Below are 23,691 nucleotides of genomic sequence, written 5' to 3'. Positions count from 1 at the left end.
ACAACTGTGACTGGACGCAGAAGAAAAATCCTGTCATGCTGTCACTGATTCTCAGTCACACCACATGATCTACTTTCAAGTCGTGTTGATGTTGAGTATTCCTCAATGTCCTCTGATGTTCACCAGGCAGCAGGACCCACACCTCCCCCTCAGCTCTTTGAAGCACTTCACAGGCAAAAAGAGCGACAGAAAAGTGGAAGAAGTGAGCTGGAAATTTAGGTCAGTGTTGGATTCGATATCAGTTTGCCCTGGCAGCAAAGTAATCTCTGCTCAGGATACCATTGTAGATCAATATAATTCCTATATGAGGAGGAGAAAACTCAGAAGGAAGATGTTTGCTAATTTAGGTTGCATTAGATACCTCTTGCTAATCAGCTACACATTAACAATAAGAACTAAATAAAATAATGGGAACTAAAAATAACAGCAATGTATATGTATATAAACTAAATCAAACAAAACATAGATTTCTGAATGAAGAATTAAGTTAAACTACTGCTGAGGATAGGGTTTTATAATAAGGGACATATGTGTTTGATGCTTCCTGTTTCCTCTGTGGGACGCCATAAGAGAAAAAAAAAGGGGGGGGGGGGGGGGGGGTTGGATGTGATTGAGGAGAGAAGTAAGCAGAGTGTGACTGAGGGTTTAAAAAGCAAATTTATCCATATGAGATTGGCTGGCTGAGGAGGAGGAAAAAGTTGTGTGTGTTTGTGTCTCTCTAGCTTGTTTCTGAATTGGCCTGATCGTATTGAGTCCAGACACTGCCAGTAGGTTGGTGTCGCTGTACAAAATATTCCAATTCAAGGACAATTTACTGTGTGTATCCTACTAGCTGTGTCCTTCAACAAAGACACTTAATCCCCGCCTGCAGCATATGCCCTGCTGCTTTACTGATGTGTTATCTTACACTGTAGGAGTGCCAGGTATTCATATCATAATTGTGTCTTCTATTTTAGTTCTGTTGGTTCCATTACACCAAATTTAGTCAAAACCTGATAGACTTGGTGCATCTGACCAGTAGAAACAACTGTATCAAAGTACATTTCAAAGCTCTTAGACTAGTGCTTCTACTACTGCTCTTAGAAAGTAAGCCAGGACACTGTGAGGTATTATTAGACAGAGAACAAAGACAGATGTTTTAATTTTGATGCCCTGTAATTTTCCAGGTTTCATGAAAATAGAACAGACAGAAATATAAAAAGAATAGCAAGATTTAGATGAGACAAAGCTGTTTATTTACTTCTCTTTGCACCTGCGGCTGATTCTGACAGACGGTTATCACTGTAGCATATTGCAAAGATGGTTGTTCACAAAAAAGAGATATTGTGTATTAAACAACCACCTTAGTCTTGCTCACGAGCTTGTGATAAAAAGGTGGATATGTTGTTAAATCAATATGCAAAAAATTATTTGGCAAAAGCAGGTTAGAGGGCAAGGAAATATATATAATGAATCATTTATTTCCACATAGTCTGTCTGAATGCTCTAATTTTCCATTTTCTCTAATATATATGTACCTCATCAGTGGTGCTCAATACTGTTTTTTATATGCCTACTGCATAACTCCCAACTCTCCTTATTAACTAAATCCGGTGTGTTTATTTGATCAAGGCAACTGCCAGGATCTTGATATGTTGTAAACACCTTAATAAGTGAGAGAAGGGAGAGAGAGAAAATATGCAGGGCTGTGTTACTTGAGGGCCAATTGAGAACCACTGCCTCAACTTAGCCTTTATTTGGGATAATAAAGGAAAAAAGTATTTTAGCCTAATTGTAAATCTTATAATTTACAATATAATAATATATTGTAAAAAAATGTATTCGGTCCAATCGCTTACTCTAACTTAAAAACCTTTTGCATGGTTACTTTGTGTTCGTGCTGTGACAAGACCCATAAAATGTCCAAAATCCAAATGGTCTTAAATTGAGTTCAGTTTGATGTTAAAAGGGGAGCAGTTCCTCTATGCAAGGGAAAGTACTAATGTGAAGAGTTTCATATGTCAATTGGAAGGGAGGACGGTCCAAAACAACTACTGTCTGAAACTGTTAAATTCATATAAGGACAACAAACCAAATGCACACACACACACACACCAACAAACATACCTGGTCATGATTGGATTTATTTCTCTTTGCCTTCTGGGTCTGTGCTGGTCAGCAGCATCAGTCATGCTAGAACAGGCAATCCTACATGATCATTGTATGAGAGTCAGCCACCATATCTGACTCATTCTGGCTACATTCACCACCCAGTGCAGTGTACATAAGAGCTGTTGCACTGGGTCTGAATCATTACATTAATGCGTGTGACAGAAGTCATTCATTTGGAAAATTAACCTTTTTCCTTTGGGTTGCGGGGCAATGCTGCTGTGTTAAGCCTGCGACGAGTTGCTTGTGTGTGCCAGGTTTTCGCATATTCTCTACAGCTTGAAAGCATAGTTTTGAAAATGAACTATGTGCAGCTATGAACAGTTGAATCATTTCAAAGATCCTGACTTCTCTTCACAAAATGTAACCTCTTTGAATAATAAATACCACAACTTTTTCCTAAATGCTACCTAAAGACCAAATTTCATTATTTTTGGTTACACTACTAGTTCTTTTTTTTTTTACTTTTTTGAATTTATCTATCAGCCATGGTGGGTTTCAGCACAATCAGGAAACCCAGTTGTCTTAGAATTTAATACAGATAAAGACTATCGCCAACAGAAAAAGCTGAAGTGTGAAATGCAGAAACTGCAAAGCAATCACCTAAGATTATAGAGACAAAATGTGGTTCTTGAATCAGTATATGGAGAAAGAGGGTCTGATTTACAAAGTACATTGCTATTTCACTGATTTGAGCTTCATCATGAGAGAAAAAACATTTCCATTTCCAACCCACAGTTGGACTCATGCTTGATCCCTACTGTGCTGAATATTAAAGCCAAGCTCCAAGCACACACACAGTGCTTGGATATTTTCCAGAAAGTTACAAGCTGTTTACATTGGATCTGGGGATTTCCACTAAATGGCAACTTGCCAAACACATTTTAGTTCTTTATTCTAACCTCAGATGTACATTGGTACTCATTGATGGGATTTCAGTTGATAGGCACAAAGCAGATAGATAGTCATCGCTCTGGACCTGTTGACTAAAAGTTATCTGCTTTGATGTGATGCCATGCTGAAGCTGAGTTTATTACACCTCGCCAGAGGGGAACAAAGAAGAAACTAATTAATCAACACATCTCAGTCTGTCACATGACTCTGTATCACCCCAGCTGAAATCATCAGTAATTAGTAGTTTTTCCATGTGCATATCATCACTTATGCATCGCAAATTAGATTCTTTCTCATTTGCATTCTCCTCATCACTTCTCACACTCATTAGATTTTCTACTTTGAGGAGTTTCTAAACCTTATATCTGGGCTTGGCTTAGCTGTGCATTGTTTCTTCTGTCTTTAAAGCAGCAGCAACGCATTTGCCCATAAAACCCCCTTACAAACAGATGTACAATCCAAGGTAATAACAGTAATGATAATATTAATAGGTAGCAAAAGTAAAACGCAGACTATAGGAAGATGACATTTTTAGATCCAATTTGAGAGATGGAATAGAATAATAGATCATGTATCTGTCCAGGCATCAACCTCATATGAGATTGTTATTAGTTAATTGGATTGTGTTAGTTGGATAATGTGCAGTCCCACAATGTTATCTGTGTAAGTTGCTGGCGCTGTGTGTTAAATATTGTAACAGAGGTTCCGACTCTGAGGTCAGCCATCGGATATCAACCAATACTACCTTAATACATAGTATAACTAATATTGCTGGACCACAGCTGTGGTGAAAGTCGCAGTATTGGAAATCAATATTTCAATTTCATGCCATCTTGCATTCATGTGTTTTCATGTGTTGTGTTCATGTGTTTTCATCCATACTTCATGCTCAGGTTGATCATGCTCTGTCCATTGTTGAAATATAGAAAAAGACTGACAATCATAAGGGTCTTAGACATATTGAACCTACATACTGATGGGTCCAGTTAAATGTTGAATTATTGTGATGTTTTATATAAATGGAACTGCCAGAAATGTATGTATGTATCCTACATATCTAAAATCTTTTTGTTTATAATTACAAACCCTGTTTCAAACCCCCCACCTGAAGTCTACCTCGTGTAGTGAAGGTCTATGCAGCTAAACCGTATGAATCGCTGATACCTCATTACTACGAAAACCTCTGTTTTAGGGTAAACTCTCCTAAGGCTCTGTCCCCATATGAGAGACGCTTAGGGATTAGTTTACACTTAATGTTAACTGAACATGTGAATACACCTTAAGTAAATGTGTTTCAGACCCTGGGTGTGCACATCGTCTGAACAGGGATCACTTATGTTTCAACCCTCACATTGCCCCTTAGTGTATATACCTGACATAAAGTATTCAGGCTATCATGTGAGTATTACATCATGTGAGTATTATGCACACTTGTGTGTGTATTACACACACAAGTGTGCATACAGTCAAAATCCTGTGTAAATCTTTGATGAGCCTCAGATGAGTTCTGCATCGTACCTCAGAATGAAGATTACTTAATTTTCATCTATGGCACTGCAGCCATTTCTTAACACTGCTTCTATCCACTTGTCCGTGGTTTAACATCTGCAAATCCCACTATGGGCTTTTATGTTGCCGCTTTGTCCCTTTGTAACATTGTAGATATGGATTGAAAAGATTTCTCCTGCCATTGTCTTTGAGGACAAAAACTGACATTGATGTCTGCAGTGTGCACTGCTCTGATAACTAGGCTGTGACTTCACCCTCAAAATCGCTCTGACAAAGGAAAAAAGCCCTTCTCTTAATCTCTCTTATTGATTCTATCATATATTGTTTTTGCTTCAAGCACGCCAATGAGGTGACATGTAGTTAGTGAGGCATTGGTAAAGACAAGTGTTATTGTATGTGAGTCAGCGGTATTCTAAAAGCCCATCAGAGGGCCGACCTTTAAGGCAAGGGTGTGTCTCCCATCCCATTTTAATGAAATGAAACCTATTCCTCTCTGGATCTTTTGAGGATGCCTGACAGACCTTGAGGGCAGAAAGGTTCTATTAGATTTCTGACGAGAGGTCAACTACATCACCCTCAAGCCTGACCCTCATCATCAAAAATAACCAAAAGGCCCAGCTGAAATGCGCTGGTGAAAGGAGGCCCTCCCCTACATACAGCAGCTTCATGTTAATAGTGTAGGCCCTACACCGGAAAAAAGTTGAAAGCTGAGATGTATCACTTTTGCTGAAATAATATCTTCCCTGCAACTTTTCAGGCTTTTCTTCACGTATGTCAACAGTGTAAACAGATTGATTTGAATTTGTAATTCTAATCCGTTTGGTCTCATGATTGATTTTGTTGTAATATTGTTGAGAAGTTTACAAATGTGGAAGCAACACCTTAATTCATGCCATAACTGCATTTCGGTTGGTCCCTTCATTATACCACCAACATGGGTTGCAAGTAACAAGTAATTTTATGCCTTTCTCCTCCTTTGCCAGCGACACATTTAACCATCCCCTAAAGTGAGGCACTTGCCATTCAATTCACATCTGCAAACTCATTAGGGCTCTATTGTGTCATTTGGCTCTGTTTTCCTTTTTTTTTTGGTGAGTTGTTCCCATTTCAGTGGTTTGTTGAAGACACATTTGCTCGGTTCCTTAAATTGGCCTTCAGTGATTGAGCGTTCTTATTTGTTTATAATTGTGTTCAAAGCATGTGCACACTGTTAAAAGTTTGAAATGCTCTTTGCAAGATATAATTGTGATAACATGCAATCTAACTCACACATCAAAAATGTACAATTCTTTATACGGTAAAATAATTTTTCACATTTCTCTTATGTATAAGAATAGCACAAGAAATTGAGAAGTGCTGGAGAGAAAGAAATGGAATCAGAGTCAAGAGAATCTCAATCAGTGATCTCTCATAATGGTGCCGTGGTTTCTCAGCTGCTTATTGCTGCTCCTTCGATGGAAATCTCTGGGAGATTTCATAAAGCATTTTATCAGTTGGCAGGAGTTCACACTCCCGCCCACTGCAGCCTGGTAGGCTTTTCACAACACCCACATTTCCCAAGCGTGTGCACCTTGATAAAGGTTCCCAGTGAGCAGAATAACCAATGCAGCTTTGGGACATTGGGGGTTAGAGCTGAGCGCTTCCATTCCAGTTTGTTAGAGAACAGGTCAGTGTTTCTGAGGACTTATAGGGAAAGGCCAAATAACTGTGATCCATGACACGCATCCCTCTAAATTGCATGTTGTGGAAAAAACACTGTGTTTTCAGTTCAGCTCAGTTCAGCTCAGTCCATGAAGTGTGGATCTCCTGCAGTTCAGTGATAATACCAGACTACATAGTGTAAACCCTTCTATTCTGCTTATTAACCTAGCTCTTAAGAATCATCCGCAATTATAACTGCTGTATTAGATGTAGAAAAGTGGCTGGTGACACTACAATGGTTCATTTTCATGAGGTTAAACTTTCTCGTTCTTTCTATATCTTCAAGAGAACAAAGAATTTAAGATACAGAGGCAAATGCTGGTGGTGGTGCTTGTGTGGGTTTGGGTTGTGCAAGCGTGTTTTAGCACAGTATGTGTGTGTTCTTTAGTATGTGAGTATTTTTGCCCAGACATGTGTGAAAGCATTGAGTTGAGCCAACTGTGGACAGCAAGTCTAGCAGTTTAAAGCATAGGATCAGTGTCAGGATTGGTGAGTTGATTCCCCAGAGTCATCACCTGTGCCCAAAAGCTTGCTGGTGGATTAACCAAACTATGACTCAGTAGTGGTGGAACACTATCATCTCACATCAATAATACATTTCCTGGGGATATTCCACTGTGCGAAAAAAACAACAACAGATTGTGTAATCAAATAAAAATAACTGAAAGTTTCAAATACATGCTAACTGATTTCTCTTTTACCCTGTATGCTTGTTGGTTTCATGTCTACAAACGCACTGCATGGCTGCCTTTAATGGTCTTTACCCAATCTAGATAGAATATCCTTAGGTGGCTATTATAGCAAATGAATGTATGCATCCTGGCCAGCACTAAATGACTGAAAGACAAAGTAAACAATGGGTTGCTAATTAGCCAGCAGCAAAAGATTCAGATATTGTCAGGAATTTGGTGAGACAAAACTGAGCTAATAGGAGACTGAATATTGAGCGTCTATTCTTCTGGTCAAAAGGCAAACAAGTCCTGTGGGTTTATAGTGTTGCTGTGTGTGTTTCCCTGTCACAATTGTTTGCAACTTGATGTATTGGTGAGTGAAAGTGGATTCTAAGTCACATTTATGAGTTGAGTCATTATATGAACTGACTGTTCCTTTATATTTATACACTCATTTTTCAACCTTGTGTAAGAGTTGCAAAATCTAAACTGTATTTACTTAATAATAAATAATAAATTCAGAACGTACATAATTTAGGTGGATGGAAACCTGCATGCTACTTATGCTACTCATATACGTTTGACTTAAATGTGACTTGGGAAACAGTTTTTAGCACAGGTCACCTCAAATATTTTCCTTGCAGCTGTGTTTTCTGCTTTCACCCTCACCTCCCCTTGTGTACCATTGTGGAGATTGTATGGCCTGACCCTGTTGCTCAGTGCAGAGACGTGAAAGAAAGGAATCACCCTGAGACAGATGGTGGGTGATGTTGCTTTGATTTTATCAGCAATGTCAGGCCAATACTGTTTGCTCTCAACCCCCCACCCTGGCCACCCTGCCTTCAGCCACATGTCCCTCTATTAATCCTAAAAAAAAAATCTCCAGTATCGTGAGTACATACATTTTCTGCATGGCTTGTCCCAGTAGGAATCAAACCACAGAAACCTTAGTTCTTCAGTACACTCAACATATGAACAACCAGCAGGACATGACACTCTGCCTGTACTCAGCTGGCAAAAGTGTATGCGTACAGTGACCCATTTGGACAAACATAAAGAACACAACCACTTGTAATAGAGACTTATTAACAATTAATAAAGGCATACAGAAATATTTCAGCCTATTAACTGTTCTACTGTTTGTTTTACACAAGGTGCCATTTCATTTATATACATGACGACGACAACAGACCTTCTTTAATACAGTAATTGTCTACCTTCATTGGATCCAGAGTCATGCTGGGTATCATTACTGGGAGATTGTCAGGAATGCATTTATGCCTATGATGCCAGGTGAGAGCAATTAACAGTCATTAACAACCTAGTAAGACAAAAAAAATCAGCCTTATCTTTCTTTGTTCTTTGGCCTCCTGGAAATGTGTGCGATAAAAGCAACCTTATAGTTCCCTGTGTGACATACTTTGCAAGATGGATATGTACAGTAATTTTGAACCTGTATAAAATTGCACAATATCTTGCAGAAACCAGGCAGAAATGAGCCATCAATTTGGCCTGTGAAAGAAGGTCATGGCGGTCAAATTGTGATATTCTGTCACTGTTAGAATTTAGATCAGTCATTTAGTGTCATTGCAAATCCAACCAAAGGCAACCTGTCAGCAGACTTATAATGTGATTTATTACCAATATTTATAAGATCTTCTTGCACTTCTCACTACTATATCCTTTCGTCTGCAACATTCTGAAATGTAATTCTGTGGGAGCTTTATTGTGCATCAGAGCGACGGCTTTCACAATGAGAGACAATGAAACCACAGTCCGACAAGCACATTTTAGAGTTATGGCACTTACACTTGTTGTTCTCTCCTGACTAGATTCTTGCTTGTGAGAAAATGAAAATGTAAATCAGTAGATATCTAGCAACAACACAAATGCTCTAGCTACATTTTCTGAAACCTTCCGAGGCTTTTTGTGACAGAGTGGATGAAAACATGATGCTTGGTGTAACCTTGAGTGAAAACCCAGTGAGCATTTGGAGCTCTTTGTCTTTGATCCAAATGCCCGACCTTGTACTGTAGTTCAGACAAATTCACCACAATCCCCAGTCTCCACACCCTCCCCCTCCCCTTTCAAACCCAACAAAACACGACGTTATAAACAGATTTTGATGAATACCCTTGATTACATGAATGATAACCATGCTGAAAAAAGTAATGTCTATCTTTTTTCATATTTGACAGATTCTGTTTTCAATAATTTGTCTTGATTGACGTTACTAAATTATTCAGTCCATTCTTTAGAAAATTTTAACCTGTTCCGATGGATACTATTTTTGTTTTTTGTCTTGACTTTAATGCGATTTTTAAGAAATCTAATGGAATTTTGTCTATGCCTTTGGCTGATGTTTAATTGTTAGTAAGGTTTCATGAGAATAACATTGCCCTCTCTCTCACACACAAACTCATGCAACATTAGAATGGATGACCAAAACTACAGTACAGTGGCATATCTAGGATAATTATGGTTACAAAGTTATACACATTAGATCATACAGAATGTCATTATGTGTACATATAACAGCATCTTCGGCAAATGTGACTGCTGCTGATAATATAACAGACCTGGATAGCCATTTAGCCCTGATTTTGTGTAACCCTAAGAACCTTAGACCTCATGTCTGTCTGGTGTTAGGGTTAGGGTTAGGATATAAAGGTCTGTGGTCCACAACTAAGGCTGAGCCATTTGATGGTGTTGCAGCAAACACATACAGTATGCATGCACAAACCTAGAGAGTATTTTCCGCGAACAGTACAAGCATTCCTGATTAATGACCCAGCAGACCAAATGGAGCAACACAGTTTAATGGACCTACAGCAGCTCAACCAGCAGCAGACATAATTGATGAGTGCATTTGCTTGGTTTTGGCTGAGAGAGAGGGAGAGCAAGTATATGTGTGTACATAAGTGTGTATACGTGTGTGTCAAGGTGATGAGAGGATATGAAAATTACAGGGTGTCATTGTGCTTGATAATAATAACGTAACTAAAGCTGTAAAGGAAAGATATTTTCTGAAGAAGGTGGCTATTTTGGCTGCTGGTAGAGAAGGTGCTGTGAAGGTCAGCTGTTCCCAGGCAGACGGACCTTTACGCCATGCCAGAGAATCACATAATGTTCTCATTGGGGAGTACAGTGCAGCATGATGTATGATATCAGAGGGCCAAGAGGAAAATTAGCAGGTACACAACACAGAGCAGGGCGTCACAGGGATTATTTTAGGCATCAGTGGTTCCTACTTGTAATTGACGGCATTAAAGGGACACCATTACTCATACATTTACATATTTTCCAGAGAGTTTTCACACTCATCTTTAAACAATACAACACCTGAACACAACTACAACACATCTCACAACCCCACCCAAGACACAATCCATTAACAACACAACCCTTCTCAGCTCATACCGGCAGCTGATAGAGGTCAGTAGAGGTCACAGATTGCTTAGCACCGTAAAAGCTTGTTTACTGACCTTTATTCATCTTTGGAAAATAGGTTTCTGCAATCTGTTACAATCTGTCATTCCTGCCAGGTTCAACCACACTGCCAGGTTCAACCACACCCTCCAACTTGCTACTGAGCTACTTTACTGCTTTTACTGTTTGATGTTATTTTCAACAACCACATCACTTCAGTTGACTTGAAGAAATCTGACACCTACCAAATATTTGTCCTAAAGACAGCTAACAAACACATTTTAAAACCAATAACTGATATTTATGCTTGAATAAAGGCAGAAAAGTATTCACAGCACGCAGGATTTCTCCCTGAAAGATGTTGTGGATATGAAGTTGGGGGACAGAATTAAAGCTGTTGTGTGGGAGAGGGAATGCAATATATCATGCAAATGTCCTGGAGAGCCAGCTCTACAAAGCACTGCAAAGTGGACACAACGGAAATTTATGAGGAATTTACAGCACTGCAGTAAAGACTGATGCTAATTCAGGGATTTTACAGCCCAGAAAATGAGTTTTAATTTACTAGAGGCAGAGCTACAGAGGATCATATAGAAATAATGTGATGGCTTTTATCAACTTGGGTGTTTGCCATTTTTCTCTATGAGACATTCAACTAAATATATTTGAAAGTGGAAATACGTTACATTATATACAGTATGTAGCATTGCTAACGATTAATTCAGGAGACCAACTAGGGCAACTTCACAACCTTACGTGCTCTGGGGTACAGTATGTTTGGCTCATTATACTGCTGAGGAAACATGACCTGCAACTCTGCCATTGCTTCCTGACATGTTACTTTTCACTCCAAGATGCCCTGATGGTCTTCTGATTTAATTGTGCCTGCTTTCAGAATCAATGCTCCCAGAGCCAGAGGCAGCAAAGTAACCCCCAAAACATCACTGAAACTCTATGTGTCTTCTGTGTTTTGTACCTAGAACACATTGTCATCCAGACAGTGATGGCTGGCAAGAGTCTTCAGGAGACTATAAAGCATTTTTCATATTTTTTATAGTTGGCTGCCTTGGTTGGTTGCACTGCATATTGTAATACCTTTCTGTTTTAATTTGCTCTGGTAATTGCTGTAAAGTTCTTTCTGGGTTTTATCTGTTTAAGACAACACTTTTGTGACTCAAAATAAATGGTGATTTTGATATAAAATTCTTATGAACACATCGTGGAGATCGGTACAACACTATTGCATAATTTAGGTGCAAATACTCAACACAGATGAATCACTTCCTCACAGAACACTCACTGCAGAACCCATCTGTGATGTGCAACTACCGTGTTCCTATTACGTGTTCGGTTTATCTCATGAGTGTCGCCATGTTTGTTTTTTCATATACTATACGTGTTAATGAGTCTCTGCTTTGTTTACATGTAGGGCTGTTTTAGGTTATTCTGGTTATTCTCTATATACCTGCATGTGTCCGTGCAATGGTTGCATTTTAATGTATGGTCTGCATGTAAGCATTTATCTTAGTTTTTTATTTGTGTTTGTTTATTTATATGTACCTGTGTGAGTATCTGATTTTTGTATCATTGTTTACAGAGTAATGTGTAAAATATGTATTACATTTAACCCAATAACCAAAACAATACACATATATATTTATAATACAAAACAAAAATATATAACATTACTTTCAGGTAAACAAATCATATTTGCATATTGAAGATGGTTTCAGTTATGATTTCCCTGTTGACCTGTAAAGCAATGACAGAACTGAAAACTTGCCTATACAAAAATTAATCTGGAGCAGCATTGAGTCTACTGACTTCACGAAAAGGCTGAATGAGAGCACCAATAATCTGGCAGAATAATGGTGGGTATACTGTACAATGTATACATGCCTCTGGTGAGCCATGAAATGCTCCATAACATAAACGGTGCTAATGCAGTCATCCCTCTCGTCGCAGTGTATGGTTAAGTGTCATGCAGCCTGAGTGTACGCTGTTAAATGCTTTCTAGGTCAAGGCTTGAATCGGTAATAAGCATCAGTGGCTCACACGGCATGGTGTCGCTCAGCAATGCAGGTGGTGTGTGTTGACTTTCCTCACACATGAGAAAAATCGTATTTGGAAGGGTAATTAGCACTGAGAAGCAAAATAATGGATGCGGTGAGGCTCATTTGTCTTTGCAGACGAATGAGCATGAATGCTGTGTGCTTTTACAATCAGTGTGATAAAGCTTGTGTTTTGTAACTGTAACTGTGCACGACAGCAGCCTAGGCATTTGTGTTATTTATTAAATAAAGCTTTACTCACTTCCTCAATATTTACCCAATGACATCATCATCACTGTGTCTAATATGGAGCGGGACATCTTTGCTGTGCATTGCATAAAGAATATTCGGGTGGTGACCAAATTGTCTCTCGTTCCAGGATGGTATGGTACATTACATTAATATGATGGAGATTTTGCAGTTTGGAGTTATGCATTGATTGATATTACATATTCAGTCCATATCTGCATTCAGCTCTTTAAGATGACTATTATGCATATTTCTCTCCCATCCTTGAAAATGTTTCTTCACGCTGAATACACCTCAGGGCCTTTTCATGTTCAGAATGAAAGCTTTTTTGATTGACAGCAACTCAGGCCACATGGGGATTGCGTCAATGGTCGCTGGATTTCCCACACCCGGGCAGGCTGTCGCAGGGCAGAAAATCCCTACAGGTTGAACACTGTCAGTCTATTATCATCATTATACATGAGAGAAATATTTTGCAACAGTACAAAAAAGAGCTTCTGGACGCTGGGGAAACCAAGTTACAAAAGCAGATTTATGGATGGAAAGTTTTGGGTTGGAATTTCAGAAGGTCAACAAAATCAAGAAATATCCTGTGGTTGAGATTTTTTATGGACGAGCATTCATCCATAATTTGTAACTCAATTGCTCTCAGAAGTCAATTCTGTTGACATGCTTGGTTGTTGAGGATGAATTCCTTTGTCAGGATTCCAAAGCTAAACCTGACCTCAAAGATATTCAGCTTTACCTTAATGAGAGAATTGTCTTATTGCAGCAGTTCCATTGAAGTGAATAGAATTTGCTTTAAATTTCTCTATCCTAAATTTCGTTTGTGACCAGGGCACCAGACTTGTTTCTGTGTTGGACACTACTGGATGTGACTCTTCTTACCTTTTTCTTCACTTATACATACAGAAATTAGATGAGTATTAGAGGTCCACAGGTCCCAAGTGTTGTGACCGAATATAAACCAACGCACAAGAACCAGGCTGAAAAAAGAAATGGAGCCGTAAAGGAGCTCAGAGCAGTTGGACAGCATCTGAAATAGACTCGTGGATAACTTGACCTAATCCAAATGAAGGCAACCCAAAGAGAGAGAGAACACACACACTGTCAACAGCATGATACTCCTCCAGATTGAGCTACCTTTCTTTCAACTTGTTTCTCACATCAGCAAAGAACACTTCAATTTTTCTTGCACTACATTTTGCGCTCTCACGTCTCTGCTCTTAGACCACATTTACTCATGGAATGTGATCAGAGCTGACAGGGAGTCTCCTTACATTTATTCTAGTATCCAAAAATTGGATTGACACACAGATCTGAGACGCAGGCAACAGCATACAACACAATTAGACTGAAGATCATTTTGAGCCATTTCTTGTGATCCTTGGTGCTTATTTTAGTTTTGAAAAGGACAGCATTGAGAATGATATTCTGTTTGACTGGGATTGAGACCATGTCAAGACCAAAGACAGTCTTAAGCCCTTTTCAAACATACTTCCTGCTAAATTACTGGGATAATCTCCGTTATGGATTTTTAGTATTTATACATGCAGCTACATTCAGGAACATTGGCCTCTTGCGCCTTTTCACTCTTGCCACATTTCCTACAATGTTACTGCTTATATTCCCAAAACAGCCTTATTTTCCCTGGAATGATACCTGGTCTTGAAATGGGGCACTGTAAGTACAGATTTCCCTGCATATTGATCTCTGTTCCCATTCACACATGGCCCCATGCAGGAAGCGTCCCTGGACATTTCATTGAAAGACTGCATATGGGAATGAGGCTATGAACTTGCTCTGACTTGATTAATGTACCTCATTATACATTTCGCTATCATACTTAATGTAATTGGTGAATCATGACATTCAGTTTAATTTTTCAAGTATTCAAATGTTAATATGACCAATGATATTGATACTAATATCAGGACAGGGTCTTCATCTCTACATGACAGGCTTCCACAAGAACCTGTGAGGTGAGAGAGGACAGAACACCCTGGATGAAGTAAAGTTAGAGTGAAGATAAAATGGAAGAAATATGATTGCTTTTCCTAGCTTTTGTCAGTACACTTGCACACAATTGGTGACTTTTCAACACTGCAGAGAGCACCAGCTCAGGCACCATAAATTGTGGCATATTCTTGAAAGAATTTATCTCCGTTTATAGCCGTTTCATGTCATACCATGTGCTCTCCATTGCCATCTTCACTGATTAAGTCTGTTTAATCCTACGTTGATACATTAGTTTGAGTTACAATGAAATGTTAATAGAAGGTGATCCAATAGTCAATTATTCAAGTTTGAACCTTTTTATACCGAGAATAGTCCAGTTAGTAAATGTAGGTTAACATAGAACCTATCATTAATTAAGACATCGCAAAGTCAAAGAAATTGTTCATAGGAATGTTGAGTTTATTTGAAATTGTATTTATTTCCATTATTTGATTGTTTTTTAACATTTCAGTAGGTGAATGGTGAATTTTGCATATGCACGATCTGAGCATTCAGCTTTCGTAACCCGTTGTAAATGAAGTACCCACAGCACCATCTACTAAAACAAATTCCTTGTAGGTGAAAACCTACTTGGCAACAAAGCTCCCCTGATTCTGTTTCTAAAATAGGGCCTCAGCCCAGCCTATCACACGACCTGGTGTGAAAGCAGATAAAAAGAAAAGGAGACTTTCTTCTGAGCTCAGTTTTTCCCTTATGCTGTTGTCTTGTTATCTTCTTAGTTAGTTTAGTTTTTGTTTTATCCTATCCTTCTGGATATAATGGTTCATTTTTATGGATATCATCCGCTTTCCCACTCACTATTGCTTTGCAGGAGATGGAAGCATTCTACTGGCTTGGGGCCTGTGGGCCCACACAGGGGTTTTCACTTATTTGATTAGTCTATTTCCAGGTTGGAACTAAAGGTTGAACAAATGTGGGCAATCAGTGGCTTTGAGTTTGCTTAGTTGTCCCTGAGCAAAGGTAAAAAAATAAATAAAAAAAAACTGTGCTTTTTAATTGTCACAATTTTCCTTTGTACAAATGTTCAACCTTCAGGGAATGTCATACCTAACCACAGCTATTTTTTGGACACTGGTCTGTTATTTGAATTTGAGAGAATTCCCCCCAGGTTGGTTGATGTCAGTCCACCATGATTACAACACATTCAACACAAACAATTTGACACAAACAGCTTCAGGGTGAAATGTAAGACCATCACTCATCTTCACACTGACAGTTAAACATCCATCCACCTTCTGTACTGGAGGTGTCCTCTTTCCAAAAATACAATTTGTTTCAGCAAATGTCTACAGGTGTGAGTCAACATCTGAAACAGGTCACTGCCAAATGATGAAGAGAAGGACTCTTGAGTCAAGAAAGTTTATTGTATGAAAACTAATTGGAGCAATCTTACAACAATGGCAGTTTTTCTTCATACATTGTTTTAAGAAATGTATTCAAGAAAATAATTACTTGGTAAGATTGAATTATTCAGTACAGCAAGGTTCCTCACAGCCAGCACAGATGTGTAATTAGAGCAATAACAATAATACATCAAATTGTGTTAGAAGTTATGTATGTACCCCTGCACAGAGACTCCCATTTAAACAACCCAATTGATAGCAATATGCCCCTGGATTGGTTTATTATGCACTTTGAGAAGTATAATGAATATTTGCCAATGTATTAAGTTATCACTTCATAGTCAAACTTTTAAATGCTGATGGAGGTGCAGAATCTCCTTCAAAAACATCTAATTGGGTTTAATCCTGATTGTTTTGTTCAAACTGTACCCTTGCACCATAAGCATAAGAAATGCAGTGCTATACAGGAGAGGTGTAGAAAGAAGGCAGATTCTGATATTATGATACCTCGCATCTCAGCTCATTTCTCAGCTCAAGACATTTTTTGTAGATGCCAAGTCAGATAAATCCAGTTAAGCGTGAAGAAAATAATCTGAATCGTACGTGGTCTGAGTCAACAATTCACAAAGGAATTAGGAGGAAATCCAGTAAGAAGTGAGCAATAATACACATCATGGATACAATCACGAAAATCTACCGTGGTTAAATGATTAAATCTTGTGAAATGAAGTTGTGTGTTGGTGGACTGACATGAATAAGCATAAAATATTTTCAAAGAAAATGTTATCAAAAACTGTGTTTTCGTGGCATATCTTACATTAACCACTAAACTTTGGTTTCACAAAGGTGTTATTTTATAGCATTCTTTGACGGTGTCCTAATTTTGACTTTTCGCCTTTACATTATTTGCAGAAGATTTCATGTATTGTACCATTTCTTTAAAATATGTTATATAGTTTTACATTAAAACATTGATCTCAGTGAGGCATTTTCGTAAATCCAGCTATTATTATTTTATGATTATAAATGATTCCATTCTGCATATTAATGAATGAGTGCAATTTGTTCATTTTGGAAAAAACACAGCCTCTGGAAATGAATTGAGTCATACTTATAATGTGTTGATGCTTTCCACTACCTGTTTATTGTGTATCATAAAAGGAGTTTGTGTTGTACAACGCTGCAGCCATTAATCTCAAAGTTGATACCTCCAGAAATGCATCCTATTAGACAAACCCATAGGTCCTGAATTCACCTGAAAGCTTCATTTTTGAGTGATCTTTCAATTATTTTACTAAATTTACAGTGTATTTAGGGTGAATTCAAATGTGTTCACTGACTGTGCACCGGGGTTCCGCATCAAAGGAGTCAATAGGTTCAAGGTGATTGTGTCTGCCTACTGTGAATCCCCAAACTACAAAAAACATACAAACTACCTTCTTCCATCATCAAACAAACAACAAAAGAACTGTGGAGGTTTGATAGATCACACAGAATTTATATATCCTCATATTCACGTATCCTCCAGGGTTGTTCATTTAATCCTAATTAATCCTCCAGGATAATTATGTTTCATTTCCTTTGTGACTGGAATATCTGAGCACAGGGATACAGTGTATCTAGAGCATGTAACATTTTTCACAATTTCATTTTACCAGTTAATCTTAACACAATGCACTTTGCAACTCAGGCATGTTTCGACCATTTGACATTATTGTTTATTGAATATGGTTCTTGTTTTGACTCGTTTTCTTTTTTTTTGCAATTTGTTTTTATTGAAGCAAACATTGTACATAACATGGTGCATACAGTTGTAGGAAAAGAAAGATGGGAAGGAGAGAGTTTTGGCTCATTTTCAATCAATCATAGATCAATTTCCCATTTCCCATCCAAAATGCTTGAAACATTGTGGTTTGTGCAGCAACTTGATATGGAGAATCCACAGTCACTTTGTGTGTCCAAACTCATCCTGTGTAAACGCTGCGCACAATGTCCAGTATTATTTTGAGTTTGTCTTAGAGCATGTTTATGTGTGTATCCAATGGATGTGTTTAATGGTTTGCTCCCGCTGTCATTTCAACCGAGCAGGAGGTCTGTGTCACAGCCCACTGATTACAGCTCTGAGCGTGTGTGTTTCACTTGCATCTGATCAAGAGTGTGGGTTTGAGGGAGAGAGAGAGAGCAATACATGTATCATCTAATACCAGTCAAAGTAAACTACTGGGGTCCTTTGCTGTTCTTTCTTTATACGCATGCACACATGTACCCACACAGACACATGCGCACATACACATGAGCGCACACACATAAACCTCCCGCTCCCTGGAGGCAGACTGATTGAGATTTTCTGCCTTGCCCTTTGAGATTTACTGTAATGGCAAACGGGAGGTGCAGGGAGAGTGTGAGGGAGGAAGTAAATGAGGGAGTAAAGGGTTGGAGCCAATCAGGAATGGAAGACAAAACAGAAGGAATGTGAGGGCAGAGTGACAACATACAGTCCAAGACATTGTTTCAATTTTGTAATTTTAAGTATGTCCTTCCTTTTTCCTTCTTTCTTGTCGTTTCCCTTCTCTCCTTCATCCCTTCCTCAATTCTTTTGTTCTTCAAATATTGTTAATACATGATTTTACAGCCTGATCATAGTACGTTTCTGAATACTTCCTCCACAACTTACAACAGGAGTCAGGAAATGATTGAGGGAATAAAGAGTAGCTGAAACAATGAACGATGAATTGAAGTGGGGTAAAAAGCTAATGGAGGAGAGAGAATCTCCCATTAAACGCAGATTAGATAGTCTGTGCCGGTCCACAGGGCAGTGTATCTTCGCAACCTCCGCTACAGCTGAATCTGGCAGACGTTGATGATATAACACACAGTTTTAAAGATCAATTTGTCACTTCTCATCTCCTCCTACACCTCTTTCTACTCCTCTTTCTCCAAAGCCAAGAGGCAGAGATGCCTGAGCAGGAGGAGAAGCATGGAGGCGGAAGAAAGAAGAGGGAGGAGCTCCAGTTGCTGCTTCATCGTGACAGAGGTGAAAGCTTACTTCTATTTACTAGCACTTTTTATGATGTCACCTACAATAACTCCATTACTACTTTGCTACACTGGCACCACACACACATAATGTCCAGCAGACTGAGTCAATTCTTCATTTGTCCGGGACTTACCTGCCTACATGTCACTGCTAAGCTATGGCTAATATTTCCCAAACTAGGGTTCATGGACTCCAGCAGTCTTTGAAATTGCCCCATGTGGGTCCCCATCAAAATGAAAAATAGTTCAATTTCACTTTGGCCTCATTCACTACAAATTTGAGGAATCATTCTGTGCTAAACTATTATGTCCACAAAGCCCATGCCCATACTGAAGCACACAACAAGCTTTTACATTGGTCGTTTGTTTCGTAAACATGCAACATTAAATGATGTGTTAAGGATGAAAATCTAACTTCAAACTTGGTCAATGCATGTGCTGCTTCATAAACATCAGCTGGCGACCATCTTCTCTTCCTTTACAGTCACATTTTAACAGTTCATTACTGCCACCAATTGTCTCTATAAGGAATTGTGTCACTATGTAAAATAGAACAGAAATCCTTGCTGGATGATTTTGGTGTGCGTCTCTCCTTGTAGTGCACAGAGTGAGACAGTGAGATAATAGCCCAAAGCTAATCCAGTGCATACTGAAAACTCATTACTGCCAAGAGGGAAACAAAAAAGTCGGTCTCTGAGAGGGAGGAAATACTCTGGTTAAGGTGAAGACCTTAGCACAAGTATTCCTCATGTGTGAAATTCCTCTTATGCACAGTTCAGTGGGTTTTACTTGTTGTCTTTATTGATGGGGGGCTTTGTGCAAGCCCAGTGGTAGGCATTAACGACTCCCCAGGACACCCCTAACACAACCACACACACATCTACTCATAATACAGTACACAGGCCTCCTGTACATGAGACGTAAACACACCACAGCACACCCAAAGCCATGGACCAACAGCAGTGTACAACAAAGCACAAGGATAACCAAGCCACGTTTTCTAGAACATTCCATGTGTCGCTCCACTGTGGATCAAGAGTGCACTGCAATACAGTTTTAGTCATCTCTCTCATTTCTCTGTCCTAAAGAAGTCATTTCTGTATCTTCTTTCCTCCTCCCATATAACCTGTAATCATTCACAGCATGATGTCTATTTGTTACCTGGATAATAAGTGACAATGAATAACCAGTGACATCATAAGTTACAGGTTGGGCTGTTTACATTCTATTTTCACAAAAGGCAAAATTATCTACAATCACACCTTCTGGGGTGCGAAGATTGACAAGCTCAGTGGATCAAGATCAGTCACACAAACAGCGGCAACAGTCTGTACATGGATGTTGCCTGCGCAAGAGCAGCAGGGAAATTATAAACATAAAAATATGTGAGTGTATATGAAGATCATTTTCACACCTAAGCAGAGTTTTCAGAAGTATCTCGACTACTGTGGATGTAATCGTGTAGTTGCTTGCATTAGCATTATGCTAGGAGACTTCTAATAACATTTAATTCTCTACTCAGATTTCCTAATGATACGTTGAGATCCCAGATCATTCATGTAAGTCTCAGAATAATATTCTGATGATCTTTGCTATGTAAATAACACATTTTAGGCACATTGTATTCAGGAATTTGTTTCAGTGTTGCGGCTCTTTCTTTGACGTGCGTCAACTTCTGGTTGGATGTGGCCATTGCGCTTAAAGCGGGGAAAGAAATTTAAAGTGAGGCTTTTCCCCCTTATTTATAATGTTTTCACTTCAGGGGGATAAGGTTTGGCAGCTGCACAAGACCCATCAAATTGTCTATTATTATTATCAATGCAAATTGAGCTGATGGTGCAGACTTAATATTTTTTCATTTTAATCAACAAGCAATTTTTTCTTAATCACAATTTGCCTACCCGTTCCTTTTCTTCTTCTTTTTTAAGAAAAACATCAGTAAAATATTGTTTTATTGAATTGCTGTACCTACAGATTTGCAATTCTCGGGGGAAAAAACCCAATACATATCATATAAGAAACTAATGTTGTTGTAATATTGTATTGTATCAAACCCCCACAAATTTTGTAGGTATTTCATCTTACAAATGTGTGTTGTCATTTACTGAAGTCATGCACAGCCAATCAATGCTTTGGATTAACACATGAAATATGTGGCCTCCATTATGTGTGTGTGAATGCATAGAGAAGATGAACAACTCACTGTATGTTTTAAAAACTAGTGCTTAAACAAGAATAAGCACTAGGGGGTTAGAGTTAGGGTCATGTATATTACATGTATATTAACCTCTGAAGATCTTGAGGATTTTATCTATATTTGAATAAAAAGATGATGAATGCACCAGCATGAAACACAGACACTGGAGGGATTCCTACATCACACAACATCCCCAGGTAGTAGTATTCATGTGTTGATCGTAAGAAAGACACCAAATTATAGATATCCAGATTAACAACTGACTCCTACATGACATTTCAAATACAATTTGTCGTTTTTACTTTGCATGTATACAGACATTGTAGATTCATGTGGGATTTCGACCACAGGATACTGCCTCGCTCAAATGGGATCCATTTCCCTAGCGGAGGTTTGAATATTTCATGCACTGATTATACTGATTTCAATCCCATCCGGAGCTCATTATGTGTGTGATTAACCCATCACCCCCACTCAGTCATTGCTCCTCCCAAAAAGTAACTCCCATCTGGACATATCTTGTCGAGTGTATGTGCATGAAGAGTTGCTTTTCCTGTTATTAAAGCAAGAGTTTTGGAAAGCTATGTCGCCTTATGTGCAACATGTGTGGGAAACAGTTGAGAATCTCTAAAAAAAAAACAGTTGTGAGGAATGCAGCAATTTTGATCCAGAACAGGACTGCTTGAGCCTCTGGGACGTCCATCTAACAATTTCATTTTACCCTAAAACACACAAAAGTGAATAAGAGGAATGGAGTAGAAGCCACAAATGTGTATCAGCAACCGACCAACCTGCCATAGCGAGCAGGAAGACTCCACGAGCTGTGAAAGGTGCCACAGTGGGATTATTAGTCTGAGCCCTAAGGCATAATAACAAGGAAAGGTAAGGTTATGTCAGGGCCATGTGTATGTCAGCTTACTATTCAAGTCTTTCTGCCCCCTAATGGCCAAACATGAATCAATACAGTATCAACCTAGTGATTTCAAAATCTTGCAGATGGTTATGTGTATGCAAAGCACACCTCAAGGATTATTAGATTTGATATTTTCCTTCAAAGGTGATACTAAATTGTCCTTTTGAGTATACAGGAAAAATGAATTTCACTGTGGCAACGATAATCAACAGTGTGTACATTTCTTCAAAACCTATATCAGAACCTAAGTATTAAATATTTATAAATACACTATGCTTGCCGGCTATGAAAGGCGTTTTGGTTCAGCCATTTTAGGGGCTGAGTGTTGCTCACTACAGCACAAACCAGGCTGTGCACCAGTCATAGTGTTCTGTCTAACCAGGATCAGATTTGTATTATGCAAACATTCCCTATACGGGCGTACCCAAGACAAATAACCAAACCGTATCTCTCCCTGTGAAAACCACTTTGGTCCTTCACCTTCCACTGCACCCATCTATTTATTCATACATGATAACAAGTTAATATTCCTTCAAAATCCATTACTCTGTTAGGATAATCTCATGTTCTGCCAGGCTTTGCAGCACAGGCAATTAGAAAATCAGGCACATGCCTGCATACAGGAATGAAATTATGGAAGATAAGATTTTTCCTTGATTGTTTTTCCTTTCAGGTGGAATATGTGAACTCAGCATGTCAAGATAAGAGGGACTGAATCGTCCAGTCAAGATGTACCACAGCATGATTAATGATAAGACAAAAACCTGTTTGGAACACTTCTTGGTGAACAGGCTGCAGTCAGTGGTAAAGTATGGCCCCTCTGGCCATAAGGTCTCACTCTATGTTTTAAATCAGTAGCCTGTTATGGTAAGATGTACACTGAATGCCCCAGGGGTTGCAGCAAACCAGCATAGGGTACAAAACCTGCCAAAGCACACACGGCAAGGAAAAAGACACGAGACAAAAGGTAGATACATTTGGCTTCTCTCCACTGCAGCTAGGTCTGAAACGAGCCATGGTGTAGAATTTTTTGAGAATAGCTGAAATAATGACAATGAGCTTATCAGTGTAACACAAAGAATGCAAATTCCCTGTCTGTCTTTCTTTACCCTCACACATACACACTCACAAGCCGCTATGCAACGGGACAAACTTACCGCCCAAAGCTTGCTTCATAACGAAATTCATGATGATGGCTTTTAATTCCTTGCCTTCCTTATCGGAACAATCTTACATTCAATTGTTGCAGAACAGTAGATGGCCCTCGTAGACCTGGAAGGACAATGACACAAAAATTATGAGAAGGAACTCCTGTATCACTTCTTTATCATGAAATTTAGCAGGATACACAAAGTTTGACCATGTACATTACACCACAGCATTATTTTGGTGGCCATGGAGTAAAACACCCCTTAGTAGATTAATGTCAATACACACTCAGTGTGCCAAACACAGTTTAGTTCACATACTATATTTAGGAACGTTATAGAAATATTCCATAGCAATTTCTGAAAACTGACTGCGTTCCGTT

At 38.8% G+C, this 23,691-nt stretch overlaps 1 protein-coding gene across 1 annotated transcript in view; it reads right to left on the bottom strand.

Annotated features, from left to right (window-relative positions):
- LOC142999544 (complexin-2-like) overlaps nucleotides 1-23,401 on the bottom strand; it is a 42,963-nt gene extending 19,562 nt beyond the window's left edge. Inside the window, exon 1 of the mRNA XM_076149147.1 lies at nucleotides 23,318-23,401. Within this exon, the coding sequence (XP_076005262.1) occupies nucleotides 23,318-23,348 (31 nt within the window). The 5' untranslated portion in view covers nucleotides 23,349-23,401. The remainder of the gene's footprint in view (nucleotides 1-23,317) is intronic.
- Between the last annotated feature and the right edge of the window lie 290 nt (nucleotides 23,402-23,691).

This window comes from Genypterus blacodes, unplaced genomic scaffold, assembly GCF_046128005.1.
Source record: "Genypterus blacodes isolate CSIRO-AG114 ecotype Tasmania unplaced genomic scaffold, CSIRO-AGI_Gbla_v1 ptg000044l_1, whole genome shotgun sequence".
In the NCBI taxonomy this organism is placed as follows: Eukaryota; Metazoa; Chordata; class Actinopteri; order Ophidiiformes; family Ophidiidae; genus Genypterus; species Genypterus blacodes.
The sequence above is the reverse complement of the archived record's forward strand: the minus strand, read 5'-3'. Positions and strand labels throughout refer to the sequence as shown.